Below are 12,557 nucleotides of genomic sequence, written 5' to 3'. Positions count from 1 at the left end.
CTCCTAGCACAGAGTTCATAGCCCCCAGCTTCTCCTAGTAATACGTCATTGCCAGTTTGCGCGCACCACTAGGTTAGAGGTCCCGGCTCCTCAGGTAGCCCCCTCCATGGTTTCCGCCCCATTCATGACATATCCTGTTACGTCTGCACCACATGTCTATGTATACGCCCTGTTACACCTCTTTCCCCCCTTATCTTTCGCGACTGCTACGCGTCACATCTACTGCTCCACCCACTGTTACGCCTATTGCAATGTAATGCTATGTGTTTGCGTTATGTATATATGCTCATGTTTTGTTATTAAAAGTTATTCCTTCCCTTGTCCAGATCCTGCCCCCGGCAGCGCTGCCATCCTATTCCTGTGCAGGTTGTCCTGATCCTGTCCTTATGCTGTAATAAACCTGCAAAACTCCCACTACCTCGAATCTTGACTCTTATTTTATTGAGCTATCTGTTATTCATTCATGCACTCAAAAATAGGGTATTATTTATTTATTTACCACAGGTTTTAGTCCAGTGTGAGTTCTTTCATGACGAGTGAGACCAGATTTGTGCCTGAAGCTTTTCCAGCATTCAGAGCACTGATAAGGTTTATGCCCAGTGTGTATGCGCTCATGTTGAATGAGATTGGCCTTACAACTGAAGCTTTGTTGGCACTCTGAGCACTTATATGGTTTTAGTCCAGTGTGAGTTTTCTCATGTTGAGTGAGACCAGATTTCTGACTGAAGCTTTTCGAGCATTCAGAGCACTGATAAGGTGTGTACCCCGTGTGGGTTCTCTCATGGAGAGTGAGAGCTATTTTCTGTCTGAAGCTTTTCTGGCATTCAGAGCACTGATACGGTTTTAGTCCAGTGTGAGTTCTTTCATGTTGAGTGAGACCATATTTGTGCCTGAAGCTTTTCCAGCATTCAGAGCACTGATAAGGTTTTTCCCCAGTGTGTATGCGCTCATGTTGAATGAGATTGGCCTTACAACTGAAGCTTTGTTGGCACTCTGAGCACTTATATGGTTTTAGTCCAGTGTGAGTTTTCTCATGTTGAGTGAGACCAGATTTCTGACTGAAGCTTTTCAAGCATTCAGAGCACTGATACGGTTTTAGTCCAGTGTGAGTTCTTTCATGACGAGTGAGACCAAATTTATGACTGAAGCTTTCCCTGCATTCAGAGCACTGAAAAGGTTTTTGCCCCGTGTGGGTCCTTTCATGTAAAGTAAGGCTGAATTTCTGACTGAAGCTTTTACAGCATTTAGAGCACTGATAATGTTTTTGCTCAGTGTGAGTTACCGCACGTTGTGAGAGAGTAGATTTCTTACTGAAGCTTTTCCAGCATTCAGAACACTGATACGGTTTGAGCCCAGTATGAGTTCTCTCGTGTTGAATGAGATGGTCTTTCTGACTAAAACACTTCAGGGGCTTAGTGCACTGATAAGGTTTGTGCCCAGTGTGGATTCTCACATGTTGAATGAGATTGCTTTTCCGACTGAAGCCTTTCTGGCACTCAGGGCACTGATACGGTTTTTGTCCAGTGTGAGTTCTCTTGTGTTTAGTGAGGTGGGATTGATAACTAAAGCTGTTCTCACATTCATTGCTCTTATTCAAGTTGTTTGTATCTCCAAGTTGGGTTTGTTCCTGGATACATGCCATCTTAAGTCTGAATCTAATTCCAGAGTCTGTACTTGTTTATGTTAAAACTCAACATTAACTTCTAAACTACGCTGCTGAAGCTCTTCTTTACATTTGCATTTAACTAATTATAGCTTTTATTTGGAGATCAATGTTCTTACCTTTGAAGCCAGCCTATCTAACTTGTCTTATAAACTTTCACTGAGAGGCCCCTTATTTTTATTAAGATGCCCCTCATGGATTCATTTTCTCCAAGTTATGCCCACAAGGATTCCCTCAACTAGAATTAAGCTCATTCTGACTGCAGCTTATCGCATTTAATTTAGGAGTATTAAAAGCAGTGATAGGGTCTTTGGGGATTAGTACTTACAAGTGAGGTACATTTTTTTATACAAGTAATGAACAGGGATTAAAATATGTTAGGGTATTTCACAAATTATCAATAGTGTAACACTGGCATTTTTTAAGCTTCCTATTCCGGTGAGACCCGAAAAGGTACACCATTAACTTTGGAGGTCTGGCACACTTGGAAACAACATAGATCAACCAAAGAGACAGAGTTGGTGGGAAAAATATTTCAATATTGTCGATGTTAATCCAGTGTCTTTGCTGTAATGATATCTGAGAAGAACATTTTCAGTTATTTTTTCAAATACAATGTGTTTTCTCCGAATCACAGGAGACGGAGACAAAAGCTTGCTCTTGTAAACTGAGGTTATTAACCTTCCTGACAGTTCTGTCACATCACATCACGTCTACGGATACTGATTTGGTGGGAGAGGCTTAGGTCTCTATGGCATTTCTCATAAACCATCAGACAGAATTTGCAACACTGATTATTCCCAAGTGCTCTGTGTGAGGATCAGTTGTTGCCAATGTTCTTTGCTCGACCAATCATGAAATGTTTCCTTTAAGTTAAAATATTCTTATATTTAGTAGCTGCAGTAGATTTTCAATTTACTTCCGGGTCCAGTTATTATTTTAGAGGTTTTTCAATCCCAATAACTGACACTTGGTAAATGTTCCTGGTCATTGTATTTTAAGGGTTTGACAACAAATAATGATTGTAAGAAAGTCGATAAATCACTTTCACATTCAGCAGTTTCTTCCGCACCAAATTCCTCACCATTCCTGGTGCAAAGAACTACTTTCTTCTTTAGAGATCTAGAATGTTTCTACTTTCCTCAATATAACCCTTTTTAGAAATGTTTCCAACATTGCAGCATTTCTTTTTCTTTTTGTTGCTTCAATGACCTGTAAAAATAGAGATAGAAATTGTAAATGAGTTGCACTCCAAGGGGGTAAAACAGTTAATGGATACTGCATAGACGGGGAGCTCGGGACCACTGAAACTCAATGTCGCACTTTACCGGCTGGTGAAGTTGAGCAGGCCAAATCTTTCAGCTGAAGAATTTATTAACCGTGGGCAATGAACTCAGGTCTGCTAGTGGAGGTTGCGGAAATTTGCTAACTACGCATTACATTTAAAACACGGAATTCATGCAAAAACTCTGACTCCGCCACATAGGGAGTTAGCTACTACACCCACAACCCTTTTTATAAAACAACTTTACCTTTGCATGCTAAAAAGCATATAACCAATTCACAAAAGTGAGCTTTGAAAAATATCAGGCAATGAGAGAGGTGATGATTTTGGGGTCCCCCCTAACCTAGGGGAAGGGCCAAGCAGATGACTTGAACACAGAGAGCATATCATGCTGAACGGTTCAGTGGTGGTCCCATCCTCGTAGGACCATCCCAAGCAAAGTTATGGGCAAAGATATAATGCTAACCAAAGGACCAGCAAAGCATTATAGGACGAGATTCTAGAGTGCAGTGAATATTATAGTATTAGCTCTCAGCTGAGCCGGGAGAGATGCAGCTTGAGGAATGTTTTGATATTGCACACTATAATATTCACTGCACTCTAAAATCTCGTCCCATAATGCTTTGCAGAGCATTTGTTTGGGATTGTAATTTTGCCCATAACTGACTGTGCTTGGGGTGGTCCTAGGAGGATGGGACCACCATTGAATCGTTCAGCCTGATATGCTCTTTGTGTCCAAGGCTTCTGCTTGGTTCTCTCCTTAGGTTAGGGAGGACCCCAAAATCATCAACTCTCCCATGCTTGCTTAAGTTTCATTTTCACTTTTGTGAGATGACTATATGCATTTTTGCATGGAATGATAGAGTTACTTGTTGTTTTACCAAAGGTATGTGAGGTTTCTGTTTTATTAATTAGGAGGAGATGGGACGGAGTTACGGAGTGGAGTTTCACAGAGTTTTTGTTCAACTCCGCAGAATTCTGCGTAGTGGTACTCCACCAACTTCGCCTACCTTTAGAATTTATGACTCCGGCTATTGCAAGCTGTGCTCTAGCGTTCTATTGGGTCCACCTTGTGTCCAGGTTCTGATACATCTACAACCAATTCTTGGTTTCTATGATTCTAAATTGCATGTTCTAATTTGAAATGTGTATTCTCTCTTTTTCTCTCTTCCTTCCTCAATAGGTGTTATTTGACGATGAATTTGGTCTGAGCTGTGATGTGCTGTGATTTACCTGTATACAAAAGAATAACCGTTATTAAACGATTCTAGTGTATCTTTGTGCTTTGACCATTCAATCTTGAAGTTTAGATAAAAATAACTTGATAACTATTCCATGTGTTTGTCCTTACTTATTGATGATTGTATTAATATTGTGTGAATATTATTAGCTAGGCGCGTCTTTATTACAGGTCCTCATGAAGGAGTGGCTTTCCATCTCTAGTTATCTGAGTCCCTATTAGCTCATACGGAGGACCTTATGATTGTGATTAAATTGTAGAGTTTCTGTGGGCCAAACTCTGTGTTATTGTGAATTGTGTTGCTGAGGACTGAGTTTACGATATGGTGGGTATCCTATATCTGAGCTCACAAATTTTACACCTCTTCCCCTGGATCACCACCGTAGACTGAGGCTGTGTCCAGTTAGCTCAGTGGAATTCACCATTTCAAATTATGTTGAGGATAAGGACTTACCTGGTGGACTGGAACTTGTCACACTCCTTTGACAGGACCCAGACACTCCAACACCTAAAAAAAGAAAAAAAAACAGCATAACGGGAAAGGAAACTAAAATGGGATAAGAAAAGACAAATACTAAAGAAACAGAGGAATTAGAAAAAAGAGGCTATCTTCCACTCTTCTTCAAAGAGACCCAGTGTGGCCTTGGATGTGACAAACAGGACAGGAAAGGGCAGGCTCGGAGGACACAAAGAGCTGGAAGTCAGATCTAGAGAGAAAGGATGGGGCAGATATAGACCAAGGAGAGGATAGAATCATGAGGTGTAGAGGAGACAAATGTGTCGACAGTCAAGGGACTGCTGGGGAACATGGGAGGCAAGCGTGCTGATGGCCCAGTGCCTCCCGACCCGAGAAGGGCCCAGACCTGCTCTAGGGCCCCACCACATTCATATTCCTTGAGAATGTGGCTGCATCAGGTGGGTGCCAGGGTTAGTGGAAACTCAAAAATTGATGGGGGAGGTTTGCGGGAACATGGGGAGGCTGGCCACTGCTACAACGACCATGTGTGGCGGCACACTTTGCCACATAAACCTTAGTATTTGTAAGAGCCCTAAACTAAGAGACAGAAAGAAGAAAACTGTTATGAAGAGAATACACTGGCAGAGTTCAACAGTTCCTTATTAGCTTCCATACCTTCAGGCCAACAGATGATAGAGCATTCCAAATGTGGCAAGACAAAGGGGGAATGGAGGATTGTACCAAGTAGGTTAATTATAACAAAAACATCACACAATTCATGAAACTGGAGATAATTAGCCTGACCCTGGAGTATACCAACATTTGTACAGAAACACGCTTAAAACAGCTAGCATAAAAACAAATAAGGAAGAGTACTACGTTAAAGCCACGTATTTATTTTATTTTTTTAAGATCATAAGCTATCTAGCTAGAGAATGGTCTAGAGAGGGAGTCAAATTCTTGAAGCTGAAGAGAGATAAAAAACAGGAACACAGAGAGAGAAACAGAGAGAGACACAGAGAGAGACTTGAGAAGAAATAGAAGAAAAGGAAACAGAAGGCACTAGGAAATGTTACCTGACAGTTATCTTGTTGATTCCTCTGAGGGAGGCAGCCACACCACCTGGCCCGTCCCAGAATACCTTGAAAGGAAGTAAAGATTTGCTTCAACCAAGAACTTATCTGCATCAAACGTGAATCTCACTCCCTCTCATCTTCCAAAACAACTGTCCTTAACTTACAAAGGAAAAACTATTGTTCTCTGCAAAACCATTGTAAAGCACTGTTGGTCTATGATTAAATAGAATATTTTCTTAACCTTTTTATTCTTCTGGTATCTACGACCAAACCCACAAAACACAACATCCTCCAAATCCAAACCTTGCCCTGCAATGGACACACAATGAACCATGATCACATGCTGAACAAGGTCCGAGTGATGAAGACACAGCCCACCAACAAGCTAAACAAGGTCTGAGTGCTCATACAGCGCACCCACAGGCTGGACAATGTTCGAGTGAAGAGACAACGCACCAACAGGCTTAACAAAGTCTAAGTGCACATTCAGCGCACCCACAGGTATAGGAGATTCTGAGTGAACAGACAGCCCACCCACAGGCTGAACAAGGTCTGAGTCAAAATACAGCGCACCGACAGGCTGAACAAGGTCTGAGTCAACATACAGCGCACCCACAGGCTGAACAAGGTCTGAGTCAACATACAGCACACCCACAGGCTGAACAAGGTCTGAGTGAACACACAGCATACCCACAGGCTGAACAAGGTCTGAGTCAACATACAGTGCACTTACAAGCTGAACAAGGTCTGAGTCAACATACAGCACACCCACAGGCTGAACAAGCACTGAGTAAAATACAGCGCACCCACAGGCTGAACAATGTCTGAGTCAACATACAGCGCACCCACAGGCTGATCATGCACTGAGTCAACATACAGCGCACCCACAGGCTGAACATGCACTGAGTCAACATACAGCGCACCCACAGGCTGAACAAGGACTGAGTCAACATACAGCACACCGACAGGCTGAACAAGGTCTGAGTCAACATACAGCGCGACCACAGGCTGACCAAGGCCTGAGTCAACATACAGCGCACCCACAGGCTGAACAAGGTCTGAGTCAACATACAGCCCACCCACAGGCTGAACAAGGTCTGAGTCAACATACAGCACACCCTTAGTCTGAACAAGGTCTGAGACAACATACAGCACACCGACAGGCTGAACAAGGTCTGAGACAACATACAGCACACCCACAGGCTGAACAAGGTCTGAGTCAACATACAGCACACCCACAGGTATAGGAGATTCTGAGTGAACAGACAGCCCACCCACAGGCTGAACAAGCACTGAGTCAACATACAGCGCACCCACAGGTTGAACAAGGTCTGAGTCAAAATACAGCGCACCCACAGGCTGAACAAGGTCTGAGTCAACATACATCGCACCAACAGGCTGAACAAGCACTGAGTCAAAATACAGCCCACCCACAGGCTGAACAAGGTCTGAATCAACATACAGCACACCGACAGGCTGAACAAGGTCTGAGTCAACTTACAGCACACCCACAGGCTGAACAAAGTCTGAGTCAACTTACAGCACACCAACAGGCTGAACAAGGTCTGAGTGAACATACAGCACGACCACAGGCTGAACAAGGCCCGAATCAACATACAGCGCGACCACAGGCTGAACAAGGTCTGAGTCAACATACAGCGCACCCACAGGCAGAACAAGGTCTGAGTCAACATACAGCACACCGACAGGCTGAACAAGGTCTGAGTCAACATACAGCGCGACCACAGGCTGAACAAGGTCTGAGTCAACATACAGCGCACCCACAGGCTGAACAAGGTCTGAGTCAAAATACAGAGCACCCACAGGCTGAACAAGGTCTGAGTCAACATACAGCACACCGACAGGCTGAACAAGGTCTGAGTCAAAATACAGTGCACCCACAGGCTGAACAAGGTCTAAGTCAACAAACAGCGCACCGACAGGCTGAACAAGGTCTGAGTCAACTTACAGCACACCCACAGGCTGAACAATGTCCGAGTCAACATACAGCACACTAACAGGCTGGACAAGGTCTGAGTCAACATACAGCACACCCATAGGATGAACAAGGTCTGAGACAACATACAGTGCACCCACAGGCTGAACAAGGTCTGAATCAACATACAGCGCACCCACAGGCTGAACAAGGTCTGAGTCAACATACAGCGCACCCACAGGCTGAACAAGGTCTGAGTCAACATACAGCGCACCCACAGGCTGAACAAGGTCTGAATCAACATACAGCGCACCCACAGGCTGAACAAAGTCTGAGTCAACATACAGCACACCGACAGGCTGAACAAGGTCTGAGTCAACTTACAGCACACCCATAGGCTGAACAATGTCCGAGTCAACTTACAGCACACCAACAGGCTGAACAAGGTCTGAGTGAACATACAGCGCGACCACAGGCTGAACAAGGTCTGAATCAACATACAGCGCGACCACAGGCTGAACAAGGTCTGAGTCAACATACAGCGCACCCACAGGCTGAACAAGGTCTGAGTCAACTTACAGCACACCAACAGGCTGAGCAAGGTCTGAGTGAACATACAGCGCGACCACAGGCTGAACAAGGTCTGAATCAACATACAGCGCGACCACAGGCTGAACACGGTCTGAGTCAACATACAGCGCACCCACAGGCTAAACAAGGTCTGAGTCAACATACAGCACACCGACAGGCGGAACAAGGTCTGAGTCAACATACAGCGCGACCACAGGCTGAACAAGGTCTGAGTCAACATACAGCGCACCCACAGGCTGAACAAGGTCTGAGTCAAAATACAGCGCACCCACAGGCTGGACAAGGTCTGAGTCAACATACAGCACACCGACAGGCTGAACAATGTCTGAGTCAAAATACAGCGCACCCACAGGCTGAACAAGGTCTAAGTAAACAAACAGCACACCGACAGGCTGAACAAGGTCTGAGTCAACTTACAGCACACCCACAGGCTGAACAATGTCCGAGTCAACATACAGCACACTGACAGGCTGAATAATGTCCGAGTCAACATACAGCACACCCTTAGGCTGAACAAGGTCTGAGTCAACATACATCACTCCCATAGGCCGAACAAGGTCTGAGACAACATACAGCACACTCACAGGCTGAACAAGGTCTGAGACAACATACAGCGCACCAACAGGCTGAACAAGCACTGAGTCAAAATACAGCCCACCCACAGGCTGAACGAGGTCTGAGTCAACATACAGCACACCGACAGGCTGAACAATGTCTGAGTCAAAATACAGCGCACCCACAGGCTGAACAAGGTCTGAGTCAACATACAGCGGACCCACAGGCTGAACAAGCACTGAGTCAAAATACAGCCCACCCACAGGCTGTACAAGGTCTGAGTCAACATACAGCACACCGACAGGCTGAACAAGGTCTGAGTCAACTTACAGCACACCCACAGGCTGAACAAGGTCTGAGTCAACTTACAGCACACCAAAAGGCTGAACAAGGTCTGAATGAACATACAGCACGACCACAGGCTGAACAAGGTCTGAATCAACATACAGCGCGACCACAGGTTGAACAAGGTCTGAGTCAACATACAGCGCACCCACAGGCTGAACAAGGTCTGAGTCAACATACAGCACACCGACAGGCTGAACAAGGTCTGAGTCAACATACAGCGCGACCACAGGCTGAACAAGGTCTGAGTCAAAATACAGCGCACCCACAGGCTGAACAAGGTCTGAGTCAACATACAGCACACCGACAGGCTGAACAAGGTCTGAGTCAAAATACAGCACACCCACTGGCTGAACAAGGTCTAAGTCAACAAACAGCGCACCGACAGGCTGAACGAGGTCTGAGTCAACTTACAGCACACCCACAGGCTGAACAATGTCCAAGTCAACATACAGCACACTGACAGGCTGAACAATGTCCGAGTCAACATTCAGCACACCCTTAGGCTGAACAAGGTCTGAGTCAACATACAGCACACCCATAGGCTGAACAAGGTCTGAGACAACATACAGCACACTCACAGGCTGAACAAGGTCTGAGACAACATACAGCGCACCCACAGGCTGAACAAGGTCTGAGTCAACATACAGCGCACCCACAGGCTGAACAAGGTCTGAGTCAACATACAGCGCACCCAGAGGCTGAACAAGGTCTGAGTCAACATACAGCACACCGACAGGCTGAACAAGGTCTGAGTCAACTTACAGCACACCAACAGGCTGAACAAGGTCTGAGTGAACATACAGCGCGACCACAGGCTGAACAAGGTCTGAATCAACATACAGCGCGACCACAGGCTGAACAAGGTCTGAGTCAACATACAGTGCACCCATAGGCTGAACAAGGTCTGAGTCAACATACAGCACACCGACAGGCTGAACAAGGTCTGAGTCAACATACAGCGCAACCACAGGCTGAACAAGGTCTGAGTCAACATACAGCACACCCACAGGCTGAACAAGGCCTGAGTCAAAATACAGCGCACCCACAGGCTGAACAAGGTCTGAGTCAACATACAGCACACCGACAGGCTGAACAAGGTCTGAGTCAAGATACAGCGCACCCACAGGCTGAACAAGGTCTAAGTCAACAAACAGCGCACCGACAGGCTGAACAAGGTCTGAGTCAACTTACAGCACACCCACAGGCTGAACAATGTCCGAGTCAACATACAGCACACTGACAGGCTGAACAATGTCCGAGTCAACATACAGCACACCCTTAGGCTGAACAAGGTCTGAGTCAACATACAGCACACCCATAGGCTGAACAAGGTCTGAGACAACATACAGCACACTCACAGGCTGAACAAGGTCTGAGACAACATACAGCGCACCCACAGGCTGAACAATGTTCGAGTCAACATACAGCACACTGACAGGCTGAACAATGTCCGAGTCAACATACAGCACACTGACAGGCTGAACAATGTCCGAGTCAAAATACAGCGCACCCACAGGCTGAACAAGGTCTGAGTCAACATACATCGCACCAACAGGCTGAACAAGCACTGAGTCAAAATACAGCCCACCCACAGGCTGAACAAGGTCTGAATCAACATACAGCACACCGACAGGCTGAACAAGGTCTGAGTCAACTTACAGCACACCCACAGGCTGAACAAAGTCTGAGTCAACTTACAGCACACCAACAGGCTGAACAAGGTCTGAGTGAACATACAGCACGACCACAGGCTGAACAAGGTCTGAGACAACATACAGCACACTCACTGTCAGGTCTCGTCGGGGCGCCTGCAGTGTAGCGCACCGCGAGACGGATGCCTTTCAGACTCAATACGGGGTAAGAACTACATTACCCAGATGCCCTAGCTGAGGCTACATCAGTCAGGGCGACACGCATCCTGTTGCGTGTTATTCCGTTTCCTGGTATCCGGTTTTTGGAGGAAGGAGTCGCGTCTTGCTGCTGGCGGAGGGGCTCGTCCTGGACGATTGCTGTGGTTCAGCTGGTCAGGTAGGAACGGCCCCTCGCCGGTGTCTTCTCCGTCATTAAGCGGAGCGCTGTGGGGATTCCACGCGTTGCCGTTTGTTGCTAGGAGCGTGCAGTGAAGTAACTGCTGCGTTTGTTACCTTTTTGCTTTGGGACTATTCCGAGGAGCGGAGCGGAGTGGTAGGAAGCCACACGTTGCCGTGTCTTCTTTCTTGTGTTTGCTTTCGACCTGGGTGATACTCCTGAAGGAGGCGGTGCACTGAGGTGGTCACAGCTTCAGGCAACCAGTGCAAGCGCTTGTGTGTTTACTTATGGTTTATGGAACAATCAGTATGCTCAATACTTAAGGAGCGCTGTAGTGGTCGCAACTGCGCGTTGCCATAGGATCAGTCCTCTTGGGGTTGTGTGTGGTGTCATACTGGAACATTTCCGCTTTCTTCCCAAGCCCCTTGCTTATTTACTTTGCTCTCTTTTCCTTGGTATCTGGGGACTGCCTGGTGTTCAGAGGGTGCTTTTCTCGAGGGAGCGGAGTGCAGTGGTTATTGCTTCCCACGCACTACCGTGTCCTGGACTGAGACGTGTACACAGCTACCTAGTGCAATATCATTTCGTTGGTTTTCTTTTATGGTGGCGAAACTTCCACGGAATCCCGTATTCTACAGGCATAGGCTGTGTTCAAGGTATAGAGGAGGGTTCTGTTTGGGTGACAAGCGTGTTAGTGTATGGGAAATGCAATGTGTCTAATCTATGTGTGTTCCTTATAGGTTTCATGTTCATATATGTCTACAAAGAGAACAGCCAAAAACAACCAGTGGGAAAGACTTGCCTTTTTCCTCACAGGTATTCAGACTACCTATCTATACCTTAGATGTTACGGTGTTGTACGACAGGTGGCCTTACCTTTATGTGTTCTGTCGTTACAGGTACCTCCCTTCCCAGCTGTCCCCTTCCTTCCCTTCCCTGTTTGTTATTTTACTTTTCCCCTCACCTAATGGCTCAAATCCTCTGTTAACTCAAAGTCAGAGTGTTTGTGACGTTTGGAGGTGGGCTTTATATTCATCACTCGGATCCTGTGGAGCGGACCTGACAGAATAACACGCCCACGAATATAGCTACACCCGATCCGAGTGGGGACTATATGGCTACCTTAGAGGATGTGCTTCAGGCACTGGTGTTGGTGCAGCAAGAACTCGCTGCTTCCAAGACTGAGGCCGCTGCCCTGAGAGACAAGGTGGACAGAATGAGTAGGAACCCTTTTGATGCCTCTCCCTCACAGATTCAGGTTACGGTTCCTCCTCCAATACCCCTTGCCAGCCCAGAGAGGTACTCAGGGGATCCGACAAAGACCCAAATATTCCTGACACAAATCATGATGCATTTTTCGTGCAAACCGGCCTCTTTT

At 46.2% G+C, this 12,557-nt stretch overlaps 1 protein-coding gene across 1 annotated transcript in view; it reads right to left on the bottom strand.

Moving 5' to 3' along the window:
• Positions 1-487: 487 nt before the first annotated feature.
• Positions 488-12,557, bottom strand: part of LOC144806120 (uncharacterized) — a 29,410-nt gene continuing 17,340 nt past the window's right edge. Inside the window, exons 2-4 of the mRNA XM_078672551.1 lie at positions 5,722-5,786; positions 4,643-4,696; positions 488-2,875 (exon numbers count right to left, since the gene is read on the bottom strand). Coding sequence (XP_078528677.1) covers positions 488-1,642 — 1,155 coding nt within the window. The 5' untranslated portion in view covers positions 1,643-2,875; positions 4,643-4,696; positions 5,722-5,786. The remainder of the gene's footprint in view (positions 2,876-4,642; positions 4,697-5,721; positions 5,787-12,557) is intronic.

Source organism: Lissotriton helveticus (genome assembly GCF_964261635.1).
Source record: "Lissotriton helveticus chromosome 1_1 unlocalized genomic scaffold, aLisHel1.1 SUPER_1_unloc_47, whole genome shotgun sequence".
NCBI lineage: Eukaryota > Metazoa > Chordata > Amphibia > Caudata > Salamandridae > Lissotriton > Lissotriton helveticus.
The sequence above is the reverse complement of the archived record's forward strand: the minus strand, read 5'-3'. Positions and strand labels throughout refer to the sequence as shown.